This window comes from Ochlerotatus camptorhynchus, unplaced genomic scaffold, assembly GCF_037179485.1.
Source record: "Ochlerotatus camptorhynchus isolate MF236.1 unplaced genomic scaffold, CSIRO-AGI_Acam_v1.1 ptg000308l, whole genome shotgun sequence".
NCBI lineage: Eukaryota > Metazoa > Arthropoda > Insecta > Diptera > Culicidae > Ochlerotatus > Ochlerotatus camptorhynchus.
Window position 1 is genome coordinate 404,668 of NW_027040796.1, and position 22,379 is coordinate 427,046.

General features: G+C 38.4%; 1 protein-coding gene across 1 annotated transcript in view; it reads right to left on the reverse strand.

Annotated features, from left to right (window-relative positions):
* Window positions 1-22,379, reverse strand: part of Sln (Silnoon) — a 107,589-nt gene that overhangs the window by 18,096 nt on the left and 67,114 nt on the right. The window contains exons 6-7 of the mRNA XM_065229142.1: window positions 5,578-6,103; window positions 5,387-5,508 (exon numbers count right to left, since the gene is read on the reverse strand). Coding sequence (XP_065085214.1) covers window positions 5,387-5,508; window positions 5,578-6,103 — 648 coding nt within the window. The remainder of the gene's footprint in view (window positions 1-5,386; window positions 5,509-5,577; window positions 6,104-22,379) is intronic.

Sequence of the window (22,379 nt, forward strand, 5' to 3'; positions counted from 1 at the left end):
AATAAACCTGTTATTCCAGCAGACTTATATCTGACAGACAAGGAATCAATTTTGACACACACCTTCTCGAAAATTGGCCGATCAACAACAGAGGGATTTTCGAACATTATAATTTAGTTTCGAAGTGTCAAATTTAAGTGAAAATTCACCAAATGGACCAGAGCCTAAGGCTGTGAACCATTTGCCGAGTTACATTTAACTCGTGGTTAAAAGTGAAATTTCGAAAGTTATTTTCTATGTTCGAAAATCCCCGTGCTGTCGATCGACCGGTTTTCGAGCCACGGTTGTCAAAATTTAACTTCTTGTCTGTCAGAAATAACCATGCTCGGATATCAGGGTTAATCAATAACTTTCCATCTGTAAATTTTTTGTAGTATACCATTCTCACATAGCTATCAAAACCCCAATCAATATGAACCATGCTAATAAATTATCCACTCCAGGCACCGAGCCATCGCTCGGGCAAGAATGCAATTTTGCATCTTTACACGACCCATATGTTTGTCACTCGTCACTAGAACTGCACTAAGAGAAGAGGTGACAATACGGGGGCAAAAATGAACCACTTTTCTGTCAAACGTGAACCAGCTCGTGATTGGCTGATTTGATGTGCGTAAGATAGAGATAGACATAGATAAAGATAGAGATAGAAATTAAAGAGTAAGAAGCCAATTGTCACCTCTTCCTCTTAGGGACTGCAGCGCTCCCTCGTCCTCTTCCACCCTTCCTAGGTGGGCCAAGGTTGTTCGCGCAGCAAGAAAGGTTTCGAATGACAACGCCGGGCGCTCAACCAAAATATAACCAGTGTTCACTCGGCTGTCGACAAAAGCAGGCCACTCTCGATGTGTGCTACGCGATCGTCTGTTTACTCGGCAGCAACCATTGTGTGGTCCTCCTCATTGTTCTTCATCAGCAGTTCTTTCGGTCGATGCGTCGTCGACTTTGGAAAGCAACCGTTTCGTTATGAGTGTGTGAGTGCTGACCACGTTTTGCGTCCATTGCTGCAATGGACGCACTCTGACCCTCGTTGGCGTACAACAATTTGCCATGCAATGAAACTACTGGAAGCGGCTCCAGTTATGATGGAGGAGGCTTTTTGGATAGCGGAAGATAAAGTGTTTATTGTGTTGTACCTTTTGACTATAGCTTTAAGATGTATTGTATAGTGACCATGAATCCTCGGCTCTGTTAAGTTAATTCGGTTGAGCCTTATCAAATAAATTAATATACAAAAAAAAACAAAATATAACCATTATTTCCTATATTGCTAGGATGCGCATTTTTGGTGTCACTCCAGTCGTCTCATTCTTTTTCCCAAATGACTCTTTTCAACATTCATGAATCAATGTAACTTAAACTGTATAAAAGGAAAATGCATTTCAATAAACAAAAATATTCTTAGTCTGAAGCTCGACCCGACTTCACAGTTGGCTTATCGAATAACTTCAGAAAATAAGAAGCTAGTATTCTCTTTGCGACCCTACTACCGGTTCTCCCAGCTAAGCTCGCTAAAGTTGAGAAAGTCCCGTATGTGATTCGGTATGTGCACGCGTTAATCCTTTAACTCGATAAAGAAGTCTAGTGTTCGCGCGCGCCAAATTAATCATGTGATGTTGTTTTTGACATCATCCACATCCAGAGGGCCAGTCAATTTCGAATGTATGAGAATGGTAGGTAACCATTTGGAAATGCATGAAAATTTTCAGTTTTTATTCATTATCGTCTTTATGGGCAGTTTTAGATGCACAAAAATTGCACGAGTACATTACTATGGTGATAAGGTAAACACTCGTTTATTTGTTTCCTTCTATGAAAGCATGTTTAGTCACAAATCGTGGATTTTCTGATATTCTCCATACTGCCAAAATGATTTTCCTACCACTGAAGCGGCGACATCTCTCGGATCTTCAGTATAGCTACTACTCAAATCATATAATTAATTGTAGGATATCCGAAGATATCAAATTTTAACCAAAAGTTAAAATAATCCACCAAATGGTTCAGAGCCTAAATGTAGGGGGTTGACAGCTGTAGTATACTCCTACTCCCACCATCGAATGGCATTTGCTAGATAATATGAGATTGCGACATGATTAAACAAATAAGCTCTGCAAACAGCGCTCTTTGAAAACAATTTTATGAATATGTTGCTGGAAAAAGTGTAAGAATTAAAAAGGAGGACATTTTCGGGCAAAAGGAGGATGTAGACAAATTATTGAAAAAGGAGGACATGTCCTCCTTTAGGATACCATATGGTAACCCTATGTTAGTTCCGTGGAAGGAATTATTGTTAAGATACGTTTAGACTATCTGATTTGTTGGTCTGATTCGAGCGGACTGCTCGATAATTTTGTCGGATGCAATGGTTGGATGCGTTCACACTTTTTCGACATGATGATTAGATTTGTTGTTTGATTTGTCGAACGAAATGGGTTTGTGTTTAATTTTCATTCGACTCATTCAGTAAAATAGCCAGTGTGATTGGCAGAAAGATGTCGTAATGGCTTTGATCATGGCATGCTAAACTAAACAGTGTTTATATAATGTATTATATAATAATAAGCATGCCAAACGGCAGGTCTGAGAGCCTACTAAGAAATTTTAAGAGCTTCAGAGAGGTTCGGAGATTTACGGAGAAATTTGTTGAACTTCAGGGTAGTTCGTAGATCTTGAGAACCGAACTATAACTTCAGAAAATTTTACAGAATTTAAAAGAAATTTACAGAAATTCAGAAATTTTCACAAAAGAGATCGTAGATCTTTAGAAAGAAAGAAATTTCAAAAACTTCAAGCAAGCTAAAGTAAATCTTTTAAATTTGTCGAACCTCTTAACGAAATCCCTTTATGAAGAGCTTTGAGTGTGTTGGTTTATTTCCTTTAAATTCCGTTATGATTGCTTATCTTTTGACAGATACGCGAATTTCGTCTACTACTTGCAGACTTCATCAGTGCCAAGTACGCCAAGTGGTGTTGAGTACTTGGCACTGATGAAGTCTGAAAGTAGTAGACGAAATACGCGTATCTGTCAAAAGATAAGCAATCATAACGGAATTTAAATGAAATAAACCAACACACTCAAAGCTCTTCATAAGCTAAAGTATTTTCAGATAAATTTATAAAACTATAAGGGGAGTTTTGCAAATCTCCAGGGAAATTCGCAGAACTTCAGACAAGTCCAAAAATCTACAGTGAAAAGTAAAGAATTTCACAGAAGTTTAGAGATCTACTGAAAAATTATTGAACATCAGAAAAGTTCGTAGACCATCAGAACAAAGCTACAGAACTTTGAAAAAATGTACAGAACTTCTGAAAGAATAACAAGAATGGTCATAGATCTTCAGATAAATGTGAAGAGCTTCAAGAAAGTGTGATTGTATAATACATTTTTAGAATCTCAGAAATTTTAATTAATCTTCAGTGGAACTTCAGGGAAGTTCAGCGATTTTGAAAAAAGTATTCATACGATTTCAGACAAGTTTGCAGATCAACTGAGAAATTTATAGAGCCTCAAGGCAATAGGTCTTGAGAATAAAACTTCGGAGCTTCAGACAACTTTACAGAACTTTAAAGGTATTTGCAGAACTTCAGAAGAGTAGATATTAAGAGAAATCTGTAGATCTTCAATGAATTTTGCAGATCTTCAGAGACATTTAGTAGTCTAATATTCTGCATAACTCCATGGAAGTTGAAAACAGATAGATCTGAAGAACTTCAGAGAAATCCGTAGACCTTAAGAGATGTTTTTAGAACTTCAGAACGTACAACTTTCAGAATTTTATGGAAGTCCAAGAAATTTATAGAACTTTAGAGAAGTTCGGAGATCTACTGAGAAATTTATTGATCTTCAGGGCAGTTCGTAGATCTTCAGAGCAGAAATACAACTTTACATAATTTTTAAGACATTTTAGGAACTTCAGAAAAGTTTAGAAGGATGATAGCAAATCTACTGAAAAATGTGCAGATGTTTAAATAAATTTTCAGAATTTTATTGAGGTTCTTGGATTTTAAGAGAAATTTACAAAAGTTCAGGGAAATTCGCTGACTTTTAGATTTTATTTTCTTCCTTTATTTAGGAGATTTTTAGCCGTAGGCTAGTTAATCTCCGGCTAATCTTTAGAGATATTTACACAACTTCAGAAAAAAATATTGATCTTCAGAGAACTTCCTTGCAGATATTTATTAAATCATGAAAATCTACGGAGAAAATTACGGAACTCTGAAGGAGTTCGTAGATTATTAGAAATTAAGTGAACATCAGAGATATTTAAAGATCTTAAATCTGCATGGCGTCAGGAACTTTGTGGATTTTTAGAGAATTTTACAGAACTTCTGAAGAACACACAGGACTTCTAAGAAATCTGCAGAACTACCGTGAAATTGGCAGATCTTCAGGAAGGTTTGTTGATCTTCAAAGATATTTTTCCAGAGAACAGAAACAAAACTTCAGGAACGTCCGAAGGTCTTCAGAGAAATATGTAGAATTGAGATCTTAACATAAATTTTCATAACTCAAGGAACCATGTAGATATATAGAGAACTTTTCCCACTAGTTTGTCGAAAGTTAATATCCACATCCGGGCAAAGTTTTGAAATCCTTTTTCGTCTTCATATCGCAATTCTTGAAGGACAAGATGAGCCAGATCCCTGCCGGTGTTTCTCCTGAGCAACCATTTCCGACTCCACAAAGTTTACCTACTCATTCTCATTTTATTTAAAATAATAAAAGGAAATGCGCCTTTGGCGGCGGTCAAAATCAGACCAAGAAATCAGACAGTCTAAACGGACCTTTAGTGAGCTGTTTGTTGTCCGACGTGGACTTGCACTTCAACACGCAACAGTTCACAGGCATGATGATTCTTCGCATTAACCGCTTAAACAACTGTAATCCTTGTTAGAAACAATCATACACTTGGTCCTGGTCAACACTATGTAATCAACTCAGATGAGTGGCGTCACCGTGATTTGGACTATTAGATCAGCACCAACGCCGGTCACGTCCTCACGGTCTTTGTGGAAGGAACAAAAATCGTTGTTGTTAGAGACCGACATTACCTCTGTATCTTCCACAATTGCCCCGGAAAGGATAATCATGTTAGTGGATGTTGGGTTATTTTTAGATCAGGATTCATTACGGTAAGTGACGCGATCAGTAAAAGCAGCAGATTGTTTTTATTTAAATTTAGTGGGGATAGAATAAGGTACATATAGTGAAACATTGGAAGAGGACGGGCCAGGGATTGAATTGAACTCCCGGACCTTCTGCTCAGTAATCAGAAACGGTAACCACTAAGCTACCGAGCATCGTCAGTCCTTATTTTAGAAGTCTTGTAGTAATACTAATTCTTTCGAGTTTCGGATTATGAATTACAATCATAAGGGCACCTACCTTGGGAAATTACGTACGCCGGCAAGTAGTACAGCATGTATGGACATCCGACCGACATCAACGTCACCGACAGGCACATTAGAATGAACGTGATATCTTTCAGTAATGATATGTCCAGGTACCTGTATTGTAACGAAATAGTGATGTCAATATTGATTACTCACCATCATACGAAAAGTGAAAACACTCACTGGCTAATTTTATCCAACAATCCTTCGCTGTACTCTTCGTACTCATCGTCGAAAACGTTGTTCAAATCTCTCGCCGGCGTCGGAATGATCATGCTCTTACTCAAGCCACGGTTTTGCGACAACGAACAATTATTGTTGCTGTTGTTGTTGTTATTATTGTTACTACCTTCCGGTTTGGTCTTTTCCTTCAAATCCGCACTCGAATCCCGCGCCGTCAGTCCTTGTGGTTGCGGTGGTTGTTGTTGCTGCTCCGTCTTAGGTGGTAGTAGGATGTCCTGACGTTGATGCTGGTGAATCCGGTTGTACATCTCCTCGTTGCGATGCTTGAACCGTTTGCTGTTCCGGTTCGAGTCGTACCCGCTGGCGCGGTTCTTGTACACAAAGGTAGAATCGGTGCTGAGATCTTCGACCGAGTGCAGTATGCTGCAGCTTTTGATCGACGCAATTGGCTTGAGAAAGATCGCATTCGAGATGATATCTTTCAGTTCGTCTTCGCTTTCTTGGAGCGTTTTATCCGTCACGTTCACTAGAAGAAGCATGGGGGGTTGGGGGGTGGTGGCAAGATTTGGAATGGGGTAACGAAACAATCGTCAGTGCTATCGGACAGTGTTGCTTTAATGCACATGATTATGCTTGAATTGTTTTTGGTTTCGAAACACTGAGTGTGTGGTTTTTGCTTCTTGATTGTCTTTGTTGTTATCTAAGGGCATCAAACTTGGTCATCTTCACTGAATTGTTCTGTCTTTCATGGTGATTACTTGGGAATGTTTTCTGAGAAGATGTCTTTTAGATTGGAGCACGAAAATACGCGGGAATTGGGAACTAGTAGAAGCTCAACGGCAAGTTTTTTTTTTGTTTGATTTTTGAACACTAATCATATGCAGGGACACTTAGGTTACGCATATTCAATTCGAACTTGATTATCACGGAACGAAGTAAGACGATGCACATATGTTACGTTGTTAATTTGGAACGGCCATATAGTACCGATTTAGAGTCTTTCGAGATTCGTACTAAACCGTATCAAAAGCAATTGATTGTAATTTTTCTGTTTGACACAACATTTTTTATATATAATTCATGTGCTGATTGTAAACTCAATGAAATAAACATAAATGTGGTGCATTTAAGGGTGTAACTAAAATATTTAACATATATTTTTAGAATAATAATTTAATAATAAAAAAACGAAATCCTCATTTTTGCCACAAATGACTCTTTATCGTAAATTTTGATTGATCAATCATGTTCACAATAGCCTTCAATTAAATTTGAATGCCTAACTCTTAGCTCAGTCGGTAAAGGCATAGCTAAAAAGCAGGGTGCTGGCTGCACACTTCGAAATGTTCGAAATAACTATTTTTATTAGTTACGGAATCCGTCTTTGACATAAAAGATGAGACGTAAACTAACATGTCATGTAATATTAAGTACTCCGAGACTGAAAATTTCGTTGCTCGACGAAAAGTACGTTTGATTGAGTTATATGTTGCGTCTGTTATGACTCAAATTTATGTCAAAATTGACGCTCGTATATGTCACTCTCAGAGCACCTATATTTACATGATTTTTTCTAAGTGTGTGGTTTAGATTCTCGGTCTGGATTGGGTATTTTTCGTGTTGTAAAATTTCTCGTGTTCCTTGGGCTTTAGAGTATGATTGTACTTGCTACACAATTATACTAATGCAAAAATGGTACAGACATCGAAAGCTCTTAATTAATGCCTGTGGAAGTGTATCTATAGAACACTTAGTTGGGAGCAAACAATAAGCTAATATGCGATACGTAATAGGCTTGAAATTAAATGATTAAAACCGGCCAGATAACCAGAAAGTCCATGGTATTGCTAATTTTCGTGAGTTTATGAATCTTGCAAATCTTGTGTTTCAATTGAGGGCTTGGTATCTACGATGTAGGTAAAATTGTGCGTTGTTGTGGTTAGTTGCGTGCACGCTGAGTAGATAGATATAAAAGGTAGATTTTTGGTAGATAGATATAAAAGTAGATGATGCTCGATGCAAGTAGATGCGAGGAATGCAAGAAGTTTCATTCGCTTTGTTGATTTGTTGAGCATCTAGAATCGTGATTTAGATGTGTCGCCCTCCTCGGTTTCAATTAGTATTTCAAGAGGGATTACTTAGAGAATGCTCAATATAATTACTAGAGTAGTAGTAGTAGTAGTAGTTTTGAGTAGGATTTGAAGGTAGCTCTGGTTCAGCTATTCTGACGAGTTGTGAGGGTTATTCTTAAGATAAATTTTAACATAGTTTTGTGGAAAATTCCTTATGAGTTTTGAGGAGAATTCCAAAGAAAATCTGAGGATGATTATGAAGAAACTGTGGCACGAAATCAAAGCGAATCTGAGCATAGTTTCAAGGGAATTTAGAAAATCATTCCAAGGGAGCAGAATAACAAACAAATGAGGTGCTTTGTGACCAGCGTGTTACAATTCACCCTATTTGGTGTAGTTTTGCCGCCCAGTGTGCCGTGTTATGCTTCGTGTTGTTTTCATTACACGACATTATTTGTTAATTTTACTCGTTATTTTATTTGGTTTCTTATTTTTTGGTCCAATTAGTTAGATCCCAAATGCACTTCCCACTGCAAAGATGGCGAAATTATAAAAACAACATTACAGTTCGAGCGCGGTTGCAAGAGCAAATGACGGTTTTTTTTGTTGGTTTAGTGGGTATGACAGCTGTTTTGTACCCCGTGGCTCCGGAAAATACAACACTGCTAAGAGCAACCGTAACGGTACGCTGCTAAACTCATTTTAGCAGCCCTCATCATAGCGCAGCTACCGTATCGGGGGTTGCCATACGCGTAACTAAGAGCAACCGTAACGGTCGTTGTCATTTGCGCGACTATTTTAACAGCGCACAGCGCTCTCATTTTAGTTTAGTCACTCTTCTCCACACCGGTCGCTGCTATCGCGGTTATCAATTTACTCGCCTTTGTCCGTACCGGTAGTGAGCATTTTGACATTTCTACGAATAGCAACCTTTCTCCCGCGCTGCTATCGCGCTGCTAAATTTGGTAGCGCGCTTCTCACCGAGAAGCCGACTGCTATTTTAGTTACTCGTATGACAACCCCCGATACGGTAGCTGCGCTATGATGAGGGCTGCTAAAATGAGTTTAGCAGCGTACCGTTACGGTTGCTCTAAAATAGCAGTCGGCTTCTTGGTGAGAAGCGCGCTACCAAATTTAGCAGCGCGATAGCAGCGCGGTAGAAAGGTTGCTATTCGTAGAAATGTCAAAATGCTCACTACCGGTACGGACTACGGCGAGTAAATTGATAACCGCGATAGCAGCGACCGGTGTGGAGAAGAGTGACTAAACTAAAATGAGAGCGCTGCGCGCTGTTAAAATAGTCGCGCAAATGACAACGACCGTTACGGTTGCTCTAATAGTGCAGTTTTCAAGGGTGTAGATCGCCGCTATTAGGAGAAGCTAAAGGCCCAAACGCATGTATAACATTTTCACTTCGGACCTCCCTGATTTGCCTCAGGGTTGCCACGAATCTTTGTTCGCTGATGACACATTTTTTTTTAATCTTTATTAGGAAGATTTTTAGATTTTTGGCTAGTTCATCTCCACGCTGATGATACAGGCATTTCCGCTAAAGGAAGAAGTCTTCGTGTTATTTGCAGCAGACTGCAGAAAAGTTTAGATATTTTCTCTTCTTATTTACAAAAATGGAAGATTTCTCCCAACGCTTCCAAAACTCAACTTATAATATTTCCACATTAAGCCTAGAGCTTCCTTTATGAAACCTAGTAGTAGTCATATAGTCACTATGAACGGAGTTCCAATTTCCTGGTCAAACCAAGTGAAATATCTTGGATTAGTACTTGACCAAAAATTAACTTTTAAAGATCACATTGAGGGCATTCAAGCCAAATGTAACAAATATATAAAATGTTTGTTAAAAACAGGAAATCCAAACTTTGCCTGACGGATAAACTTCTAATAATAAGTTTTTAAACCGGCCATGCTTTACGCTGTGCCAACTGTCAATCTTTTCTAGAAGAGACGATTTTTCGACGGTGCCGTCAACGCCAGTTCGGTTCTAACTTGTTTTCAATCCGCACGCAAGTAGGCTTACTCAGGCTGTGAACCATTTGCCGAGTCAAATTTAACTCGTGGTTAAAACTGACATTTCAAAAGTTATTTTCTATGTTCGAAAATCCCCGTGCTGTCGATCGACCGGTTTTCGAGCCACAGTTGTCAAAATTTAACTTCTTGTCTGTCATAAATAACCATGCTCGGATAGCAGGGTTAATCAATAGCTTTCCATCTGTCAAATTTTAACCAAAAGTAAAAAAAAAAATTCGCCGAATGGTTCAGAGCCTCAGATCGGGCTTTTCCGCTGTCATTTCGGTTGGGCCTTAAGCGTATAGGAGACTGTACCTTCCCGGCTAACTGTCTAGGATCCATTTAACACCCGCTGCGGTGACTGAGTCAAGTCTTACCACTGCAGCTAATCGTCAAGAAAGGACGAATCAGGCAGAACCAGAGGTAAGTTCGCCTGGGCAGAAACACTGCGGAGTCTCCCGTGGTTGCCTACGGCGAGTAGGTAATCCGGTGATTCGTCACCAACGTCGGCTCGGTGCCGACAGACAAGCCCCACTCATCTCCCTCCGCTAAGTGTCAAGAAAAGCTGCTAAGCTGCCGAAGAAGAAGAAGAAGCATCGCTCGGCACATAAACAAGCCTGCACACCAAAATTTAAATAGCTAAAAATCAGGAAAGTTTTCCTGATTATGGACTTGATAAATGGTCAGCAAGTATTTTGCATTTCTAACTTGAACCCTCAGAAGAGTGGAATCAGTAATAAAAGAGAGAATAAAAGTGCGTTTTTACCATAGAGGTAACTCTAAGACCAGAAGGTCCCGAAGAAACGTGCTCAACTTTTTGGCTCTGCTTTGGTACTCTCTTCGGTCCCAAGCTTATCGATGCACCCCTTGAAGCATAGGAAAATCCATGAACCCTAATTTAATCTGTCAAAATTTCATAGCGAATCAATTAATTAATTAATTTATCTTTATTAGGGAGGCTTTCAGCCTGGGGCTGGTTCGCCTCCAAAGATAGCGAATCAAAACAAACATAGTGTAGTACTAGAATTTTGACTAGAATGGGGTGCGTTAATCGATTTGCTTGGGACCAATAGGCTAGTCAAGTAGTGAGCCAATTTAGTTTTCACCGGTTGTATACGTTGAATCGTCTTGGTGTCTGTTGGGCACTTATTCCCTTAAAATGTGCGCAATGCGCTATAATCTACCGGCGAAAACTAACGGTTTTAAATTGGCTCACTGCTTGGCTTAAATCTTCAGCAATTCCAACTTCTGTCAAAATGACAACATTCAACTGAAAATCAGCTAAAATTTCAGCAATATTTTTTTTACTGATTTTTTTAGCAATCCAAAAATATGACATTTGCGAGGATTTTACTGAAGATATCAGAAAAGATGGGCTTAGCGTTCTTGAATTTTCTTTATTATTTAAAATCAACACAACATACACTTTTCAATGATTAATAAATTTTATGCTGATAGTTTTTGTAGAGTTCAGAATTAGAGTGTTCAGAAGCTTGGATAGGATTTGAGAGAGCAAGCAAGATGTAGAGAAAGAAATAGAATGCGGAGTTGTAGCAACAATCAATACGAAACTAACGATTTGAAATTGGCTCACTTCTTGACTAGCCTATTGGTCCCAAGCAAACGATTAACGTATCCCATTCTAATCGAAATTCTACTACTACACAATGTTTGTTTTGATTCGTTATGAAAGTTTGACAGATAAAATGAGGGGTTAGTGGATTTTCGAGGGGTGAATCGATTAGCTTGGGACCGAAGAGAGTACCAGAGCTGAGCCAAAAAGATGAGCACGTTATTTCGGGATCTTCTAGTCTTAGAGTTACCTCTATGGTTATAGGTAGCAGTTTCATCTAGCTAGAGGATTGAGGATTGGACGGTACAAGTGGTTGGTTGTGAAATACAAGTGTTGCGGAAATAAACCAACATAAAAGGAACGTGTTTCTTATAAAAATATTAGAACCCATGTTATAGAGGTAAGATTCTACAGTTTTCACTTCAATTTAATGTTTATATGCTGGTTCCTCTACTTAGGTGGTATGTATTAGATAGGTCCTCGAGTAAGAATTCTTCTCATCAAGTCGGGAAAATGTTTCTAGTAAACACAAAAGCCCGGCACGTATTAATTACTGAGCAGCTTACCAAGTGGAACAATAAATAACCGAAGAATTTGTGATGTAAATTCGCCGCCACCTCTGGACACCCATTTTTACTTTTGTGCAAAGTTACTTGATTGCTTGTGACACTAATACGTTGACAGCTCTTCACTGATTTCCAGCAAATCACTCATGTTTGCTGTAGATTTCAGTAAAAACAATAACAATTATTGTTAGATGATTTTCGGCAAAACTCATGGTTTGCTGATCTTGTTCCAGTAATCCGTTTTGCTGGTTTACAAATATGAAGTTTGGTGTGTGGGAGCGAAGAACCGTCGCCCGAGGGGGGCGACACATCTAAATCTCAATCATAGATGCTCGAAAAATCTCACGCCAGCGAATAATCTACGAAAAATCTTCTTGCCATTTTAAGCATCTAAATCCATCTACTCGCATCGACTTCCATCTTTTTGCAGGAAATCTTCAAAATCTTCATCAATCTTCTTATAATCTACTCATCGTACGTGCAGCTAAGCACAGCAAAACAAAATCGTTTCTGCATCGAAGATAGAGTCGCCCCCCTCGCCGTCGCCATCATTGTCGTCGTTTGAGCTTGAGTTTTTAAGGAAAAATATATGAGTCTCTGTGAGAAAATTTAGAGAAGGATACCACGCACTAATAGAATTCCACACATTTTTATCGACGAATTTCCATGTAAAATTCCACATGATTTTCATGTGACCATACATAAACAGAATCATCCCAGAAGCACACATGAAATTTATGAGTCAAATGAATAGTATGTGTGTTTACACATGGCTTTTATGTGTACACATATTAAGTATGTGTCCGACACATAGATATCATTTGTTGCTCACATTGCACATGTGTGGGACCCATAAAAACAATCTTTGAAATTTTGTCAGTGTGAGAATGTTGGAAGATTACTTAGGAGAGTTCCTAGGGAGTTTACAGGAGAATTCTTCTAAGAGTTCCTGGATAGTTCTGAGTAGGATTCTAAGAAGAATTCCATGGATGGTTTAAACGTTTTGTAAATTAATTCTGAGGAATATTCCAAGTACATTATAAGAAAATTATGTGGAAAAATTCAAGCGAGTGATTGCGAGAACGTTTGGGAAAGAGTTTTAAAGAGAATTTCAAGTGTTTTCTGGAGAGAATTTCTAAATCACAAGAACATTTAATATTAGAGTCTCAAGCTTATTCTTGTAAATTTTTGCCAGCAACTGGGGGTGATTCAAAGGGAATTATTGAAAAAACTCTCAAAGGAATCCTGTGAAAAATTCCAACGACATTATTAAAAATAATTCAGGCATTAGAAAAATTTCAACATGCACGGTAGAACAATTTTCAATATTAATTTTTGGGCATGAACTGGACATCCCGGGTTCAGCTAAAATTTTGAATTTAGAAATATAGAGTATGCATAAAATGTTGCCTTTAATTTTATTCAAACTGATTTAAACAATTAGCAAAGATGGCATGGAAAATCATTTGCATTCATTTCGTGCATTCATTTACATTCATTTGCCCCTAACTTTTTTCATCAACAGAATTCCACAAAATGATGTGTAGAGCTTTTGCAGGTTTTGTTATTAGCTACAAGTTTTAAAAACATTTCAAATCCGTATCTCTTATGCATGACGAACCAGAGCGAACAGAAGCCACTACTGTTTTTCACTGAAAAACAGTAACAAGTTCTGCCCGCTCTAATTCGTGATGCATAAGAGATACAGATTTGGGGTTTGGACTAATAACAAAACCTACTAAAGCTCTATACATCATTTTGCGAAATGCTGATGATGAAAAAAGTTAGAGGCAAATGAATGTAAATGAATGTAAATGATTTTCCATGTCTGGCAAAGATGCGTCATTTTTCGAAATTCATCAAGGCCGTAGCAAATCTACGTCGATATAGCTGTGCGATAAAGGCAAATAGACAAAATGATCTTCAAAACATCTAAAATGGCCTTATAATCGCAAGAATGATGGTTTCGAAGCTTTATTACTGATAAATCGAGATTCCTGAACTCAACCGAAAAGTTCACCTGTTGAATGTTCCATAAAATATTGCTGGTATTCTACTGAGTCATATTGTTAGTATCTGAGTGGTGCGGACTATAGTCGCTATATTCATAGTCTGGCGGATAGAATCTCGGGAACCAATTGACCTGTCAAGAGCGGAAACAATCGAGCAAATCACAACCAACAACAGAAAAGAGCACATCAGCTATTTCGATCAAAACTTCGGAAACCCTTTTCTCGTGACTCAAGGCTTACTTACGCAAACTAACACCATCTTTGGGTTGAGGAAAGTTTTCCCTATCCGATGATGCCGGTAATTGGCGTTCGATTGGTGAGGAAAGAATAATCAACGTTTTGTTTATAAAAGTTGATAGTACCTTTTCAATTGTTGGTCTACAATATATTGAATTGGTTCCGCTTTTTGATAGATCTAAATTCTATCCGCCAGACTATGAATATAGCGACTATAGTGCGGACTCCATAACTTTCTTGCCTTTGTTTACATCCTCTCACTATTGCTCATAAGTGGGTACTTTTTATCCCTAGCCAATATTTTTTGTATTCTTTCTGTTGGCCCCTGAAGTATTATTGGTTCTCAATTTAACATGAGAAAAATATTTTGAATATTGATCACAATGCTTTATCTTTCGATCGAATTCGTGTAAAACACGTAAGCCTTCTTGCTGGTCCCGATCGTTGGATTCTTTTTAACAGCACCAGTTGGATTTTTTTGACAACCATTTCGAGTGAGTCCGCAACACTCAGGTTAGCATGATGTGCTTTCTATAGGACCAACATAGGTTGGAGCAACTTGGATTACATTATGCTTTCTTATGGTATCTTCAGTTTACCAATACATAATAATTATAACACATATACTAACTATCCTAAAATAGCTTTACCACCCATGTTGGCAAATGAGGATCTCTCCTATTTTTCCATTCATGGATTGTTTAAAACATGGTTAAAGTATTAATAAGAAAATTTAAATTCCTTTTTACCTTCATATGTGACAACAATGGGAGATTAGAAATTATAAGATTAAGTTGTGCACTTCAAAAAACTAAAATTAAATTAAAATAAATAATCAAATTATTCGCTTTCGTCATCGTTGGTCATAAACAAAAAAAAAAACAAAGTTTAAAACATGCTGAACTTAGTCAATGGTAGTCGTTTAGCTTTCATGCTTGCCTTATTTTAAATGTTATCCACGATTTGACTGTTCTTGGCAAAATGTATAGGTAGGTTGGTCACTTATGTTCTAAATCAGTGTTCGGATTCGGAAATATCATTAGTATAGTGCCACCAGCTAGTCGGACTAACGGCTTCCGACGTTATTAGCGAAATTAAAGACAAAGGAAACCAGTGATGTACAACTCTTTTTCAAGCAGCACATATCGTATGCCGTCGACAAAGCTTCAAGAATTCTAGGGTTTATCGTCAGGATTGCCAAAGACTTCACGGATATCTACTGCCTTAAATCGTTTTACTGCTCCTTGTCTGGCTCCAAATTGGAGTACTGATAAGTTGTATGGACTCCTCACTACAACAACGGTGTCGAAAGAGTTGAGTCTGTCCAGCGACGGTTCCTGAGATATTCACTACGTAAATTGCCGTGTACGGATCCCTTTCGATTGCCTAGCTACGAAATTCGTTTGCAACTGATCCATCTGGAGCCCCTGTCGGTCCGAAGAGATACAGGTAGGGCATTGCTAATTGCGGATATTTTACATGGACGCACCGATTGCCCTGTTCTCCTTGAGCAAGTTGACATCAGTGTTCAACCCCGAGCCCTACGGTATAATTCAATGCTGCGCCTGCCCATACAGCGAACCAATAATAACATGTTCGGCGTAATCGGTGGTTTACAGAGACTTTTCAATAGGATCTCCGCACTTTTTGACTTTGACCTGACTCTCCAGTTGCTTCGCCGGAGGTTTAGTTCGTTTCTTCTAAATCAGTTTAGTTTGTCTAGTAATGTTCCTTCTTTGACAAGATGACTATCTATGTACTTATTGATGTTTAGTTTTAGTACTTTTCATGTTAAGTTTAGGTTACATCATTGGGGCCAATAACGCCTGTTGATGTTTAGTCATAAATAAATAAATAAATAAATTAATAAATTGCACTACACAACGTTCTTTCTATATATATAGTAGGTTTGATAGCTGTAGAATACTCCTGGTATTCCACAAATTGGCAATAACCTGCTATGTTGTGGGTCCCCGAATGCAAATGATCAGAATCTGATATGAACCAAAACGCATTATTCCATGAGAATTTAAGAGCAGGAACACAGCAAAATTACTCTGAGAGCGTTCGGATGAACTCACGAACTTTCTTTGGAATTCCCGCCATGATCTACCGCACACTGGACTGGTCAAGCTTCGCGGCCACTTTTTTTTTCCAAAATCGAGCCATCTGTGCAGCGTTCTGAGTCGTTTTCTTTAACTTCCGCGTGGGCGGAATTGTGGGCAGTTGGGTGGATTGATATCCTTGTCGACGAAATCCACCTTATTGTCGCGGTACCATTGTAGGACCTCCCAGCTGTAGTGGCAGCTTGCCGAATCTGGCCAGAACTTCACTGGGCCTTTGTGAGTCTTAATGAAAGGTAGTATACATTTCTCCCGGCACTCTTGCTTATTTTGCATCGTTTTGTTGATGATGAATCATCACCATCAGTTTCCGGACGAATTTCTACGGGAAAACAAACTTGAATTTGCTGGGATATCACCCCGTGCTGTGGCCAGATAAAACTTTTGTCCGGGAACCTGCATGACATAGGCAATTTTCAATTTTTTCGCGATATTTATAATTTTCCACGTCAGGTTTTTGATATGGATCAATTTCCTTTTCTCCAGACTTTATTGGCAGATTTTGCATGTTCATATTGTCCATAGGGAGCGACCATACACATCAAGTTACACATCAAACCATATTATTCCACACAGACCCACATAGCTATCATTAACAAATTACACTCAATTCTGTTTTTACGCGAATTTAATTTATTTGATTTTACCCTCAGCAGGATGGGTACAGAATTTTTATTTAAGGTGAAAGTTAATGCTTTTCCGTTGATACTGAATCCAGGAATGGGGCCTCCCTTAGCTCAGTCGGTAAAGGCGTAGCTACAAAGCAAGACCATGCTGGAGGTGGCTGGGTTCGATTCCCGGTCCGGTCTAGGAATTTTTCGGGTTGGAAAATTTCTCGACTTCTCTGGGCATAGAGAATGATTGGACTTGCCACACAATTATACTAATGCAAAAATGGCATCGGAAGCGCTCAATTAATAACTGTGGAAGTGCATCTAGAACACTAAGTTGAGGCACGCAATAAGCTAATATGCGATATGCAATAAGCTTGAAATGCGAAGAAGAAGAAGAATAAGAAGAAGAATTCACACCCGTTCAAACCACACCCAAATTCGAAATGCACCAATACCAACAAGCATAGCAAATTAGAAAAATGCGAAGTATTGAAATTTTGAACATATTCGTAAACACAATATTATTGTATAATAATAATAATTCTACTACTGAAATGACAACCAAGATTCCAAGTTCAGGGTAGTCCTACTAATGTTCAGGAAAAGGAGGGAGGGCCTGCCGAACTTCAGCGAAGTCCTGATAAAGTTCAGGAAAGCCCTGCCGAAGTTCATGAAAGTCCTTCCGAAGTTCAGGGAAGCCTTGTCGAAGTTCAGGGAAGTCTTGCTGAAGTTCAGGGAAGTTCTGCGGAAATTCAGAGAAGTTCTGTTGAAGTTGAGGGAAGTTCTGCCGATGTTCAGGGAAGATTTTTCCGAACCATAGAGATGTCCTACCAATGTTCAGAGAACTACTGCCGAATTTCATAGAAGTTCTACCGAGGTTCAGGGAAGTCCTGCTGAAGTTCTGCCGAACTTCAGGGAAGTGCTGCTGAAGTTCAAGAAAGTCCTTTCATTTCAATTCAAGGAAATCAGGGAAGTCCTGATGAAGTTCAGGGAACTCATGCCGAAGTTTAGGAAAGGCTTACCGACCTCAGGGAAGTCCTGCCCTAGTTCAGGGAAGGCATGTCAAAGTTCAGGGAAAGCCTGTCAAAGTTCAAGGAACTCCTGCTGAAGTTCAGCAAAGTCCTGCCGAAGTTCAGGGAAGTTATGCCGAAATTTGTGGAATTATCTAATTATCTTTAAAAATACCAAGATATAACAGGTATCCCAAGCAACAATTTTTGTTTTATTAAAGTTCTATAGCAGTTGATACAAACAAATTATAAAACCTTCACTGACGACCACATTGCTTTAACAACCTCCTGAGAACCGCTATACAGGCATGTCATGGCCAATTGGCCCAGTTTTAATGCATTCATTATAACTTGATATACGAACTACCTTAGGAGCAAAGGTTTTATGTTAGTTTTATCACACTCTACACGTGGTTGTCAAAAATGCAAACATAAAACCTCCTCCAGGTCAGAAAGTTTTAACAACCTTTTGATGACTACCATAAAACTATATTACAACCGCATAAATCGCTCCTGAAGAAGTTGATAAAACATGATACGCAAAACATTTTGACAACCTTGAAGGTTTTAAATTGGGGTTTTTGGATGATAGTTAATATTGAGAAATATTTTATTGTGGTTTTATTCTTTCGATGTTTGATGTGGAATCATGATCCTTGTCAGTTAGTAATAATACCTGATATTATTGTATATTGAAAATAAAACGACTTTATTACAATTTTAAACCAATCTGTATATGCTTCACAGCATGCCGTGCAATATTTGTGGTGATTATTATACCAAATAGGAGCATAAATTCAGTGCGCCATATGAATACTAAAAAATAGGGATATTTTTAATTTGTCTGCATTTGCACCATGCATTAAAGAGTCATTAAAAGATTATCTATTTAGTACAAAACTGTTACTACTGTTGAGCAATAACCAGTCATTTATTATTTAATTATACATAGATGTGTGAAAGTGTTTTATCGCCTATCAATTAAAGCGTAATTATTCATACTGTGTTAAATTTGTTCATACGGCGACATTTTTTTCGTTATAACTTGCTACTCCTTAAAAATACCTCAATATAACATATTCTCCTAGATTGGAATTCTATAGCATAACATAAACCTAATGGTTGTATCTTAGCATTTCGTAGTCCGAATTGAGAACGTTAAGTTATATCTAAGCTCTATAATAGCTTGCTGGTTTTATTCGGTACAGCGAATCAAAACAAAACAAAAACCATGGCAACCTGTCAAAAAGTCAACATTCCAAGCGATCCTCCTATTTTCTCTTGTAATCAAGATGTAAGAAATGCTTGTTGGATCTTTTAAAAGCTTTTACAATACAAGGTGTGAAGCCGTGATGCAAATACTGACCATCTCCAACCGGATTTAGTGAAACTGTCTGCGTTGTTTTAAGAAGGGTTCGTGGATCTGTCGGAAGTGTATCGGAAAGCCGCTTATTCAATATTTTTAAAAGCTCATTCACCACACTCTGCCTTATGTTGAATGAGGGAGCCCATAACTGTAGATGCTCCAGGAGTTTCATAATGGGGATTGTCTCATTTTCATCGTGTTTAAAAACACTGAAGGGGTTTTCATTTCATGTATCTCAATAGATTTGTTTTTTTTTTTATATTGGTGACAATTTTCAGAGTTTTTTTTTGTTATTGTTGTAGGATATTTCTTATCTGTAAATCTTAGGCCTCTGATAAAGATGATGGTTGTAATGAGGTTTTGATGAAGGTCTAAGACTGCTTCAAGTTTTATATCGGTCATAAAAAGTATGCCATAAAACATAATTGTATGTTTTGTTTTGGTTTTATTCTGCAGTTATAAGCAGTGATATAGAGCCACCTTACAGCTACCATTAAAACTATGAAGTCTGAGTTTTAATTTAGTAGTCATAAAACAGTTTTATATTCGACTTGACGGCCTGATTTTATGACAAGCACACAACACCGCAATACAACCACAGGCTGCAAGGGATGCTATGATAAAACAATGATAAAATAAGAATAAATCTTCCAAGCATTTAGATTGTTACTTGGGATATGAAGGTATTCATCAAAAAGACTGAAGTTTTTACAAAATATACTTGTGAAACAACATGTGAAAATTGAGGAACCTTTTGATTTGAAAAATATTTCAAATAACATTGTTCTTCAACCTGGAGCATGCTTACGCACAGATACATGCAAAAGCCAGCTGATTGCCTAAGAAAACAAAATCTAATGCTTGGAGTTGCGTTACAAAAAAATTGGTTTGCATTGAAATAATGCATTTTACCGGTATGTTGTCTTCGGAGGAAATGTTCCTAACAATATTTTGAAACAATCTACGGTAGTGAAATATGACCTTTCATACGAAATACTTGTTTAATTGATGAGCAAAATTAACGACCACTATGATTGTGGTCCAAAAATTGAACTTAGAAAATGGTTTACAGAAAATTTAAACAATAAATCAATCTTGAAAAAATTGCTAGAGATTGCTATTTTAGTTCTTTAATTTTGCACCGAAGAGTTTTTTTTCGATTGAGCGCTGCGTTATTTTGTAAAAAACCGATGAAGTGAGTCATTCTAAACCGATCCACTTTCACCTTAGGGTGTACCGTTTAAAATCCGCACACACTTAAATTGATCTAACTTTTGATCCGTACAGTCTGTTGAGTTGATTTCATCAGGTGCGCAAAAGTTTTCCAAATGGCGACGAAAGAACAGTGCACGGCTAATCATACCAACTCAGTGGCTGAGAATAATTGACTCAGAGAATTTTCTTTCCATACGAAATTTACTCAGATTTGCAAGAAACTGCAGTTACTCATAGCTTATGAGTAACTGCAGTTTCTTCCAAATCTGAGTAAATTTCGTATGGAAAGAAAATTCTCTGAGTTAATTATTCTCAGTCGCTGAGTTGGTATGATTGGCCGTGTGCGTGTGCGAAAAAGTTACTTTGAGAATAAGGATCTGTCGCATCGTGCCATTGGAAAAAAAAGTTGGGAATCGCGAATTCCACGGTGTCTTGTATCATAAAATGGTTCGAAGAACGTCTGACTGTTGATAGGAAGGGAAGATATGGAAAAAGCCGTCAAGTCAACGAGAACGATCAAAAACGCATGGTTGGGGCCTTTAAACGGAAACCGAACGCCTCAGTTCGAGATGTGGCTAAAAAGATGCTTGTGAGCAAGACTTTCGTGAAGAATAAAAGGTTCAAAAGTTCCCAAACCGTGACGAGAAATAGAATACGGTCGCAAAAAGCCGTACCCGGAAGTTGTACGAGACACATGTGAAGGCGGACTTTAACCAGATTCCAGGAAACCTGTATGTGACTGCCAAGGATAAGTGTGATGTTCCCGAGAACCTCCGGACACAGTTCGAAGTTCGCCAAGAAGTTCCTAATTTGGCAAGCGATTTGTACTTGCGGAAAGCGGAGTAGACCTTTCGTTACCGCAAGCACCATGAATGGACAGGTGTATTTGGAAGAGTGTCTCCAAAAGCGGATCTTCTGGCCGGATTTGGCATCATGCCACTACACGAACGACGTGCTGGAGTGGTATAAGCGTTGATACTATGGCTGGTTTTCCTAAATGGGATACGAGCTCTGACCCAAACTTGTTCTGCCGTTTGAAACACCTTCCAGCAGCATTGTCGTATCGTGAAGCGAGATTGTGCGCGATGAATAAAGAAGAGCTGCAGTACTTCTCGGTTACTCGGAAGTTTTCCCCCGGTGAACCTGGTAATGGGCTGACCGATCAACCACTTCTCCGTATCACTACTCAACTCCATGGCACTATTGTATCCAGAGATGACAGCACAATTTGTTTATAAACATTGAGGTAAAAAATCTGGCAAAGCATACTATGAAATATGCCCTATCAGCATACCTGCTTTTCTGCTCAAATCAAGGTTTATCTGCAATCTGATTCCGAAAGCCAATTTCTGTTTTCTGAAGCATCAAATCGACTTGCAGCCTTCAACAAAGTTGTTCATTATAGTTTTAAGTAGGGGAATTTACGTATTCTCGGCAACCTAAGCAGCGACCTTCTTTCTATAACCTTTTTCTCTAAGGAACGCACACATATGCAGTATTGGTTTGTTTACAATCTGTTGCTGCCAGCTGCTCTAACAATTTCAGTCGAAAGAATTCTCGATGAACATTTCAAATGGTCCTATCTGCTTTGATCAATTCTCTTCATCGACTTTCTCTTTTCATAACCACTGCTATGCAAACAGATTCCGCGCTAATTCTACCACATAGTTTGATAAAGGAGGTTCTTATCTAGCGTCCAAAACGTCAAATACAACAGGGAAAGGTTTTTCAGCTGAGTTATTAACGAAAGAGAAAGTCGATGAAGAGAATCGATCAAAGCAGATAGGACCATTTGAAATGTTCATCGAGAATTGTCAAAAACTGTTTTGAAACGCTTTTACAAAGCTCCAATCTTCTCTAGTGAGAGCGAGTATTGTCGGCAACCAGTTTTTCTTCGGCAACCGTTCCATTTGAACTGCGTGTAAATCTGCTGTTCTATTATCGGCAACTCGAAATCAGCTACAATTTGTAGTGCGTGTGTTGCATTTC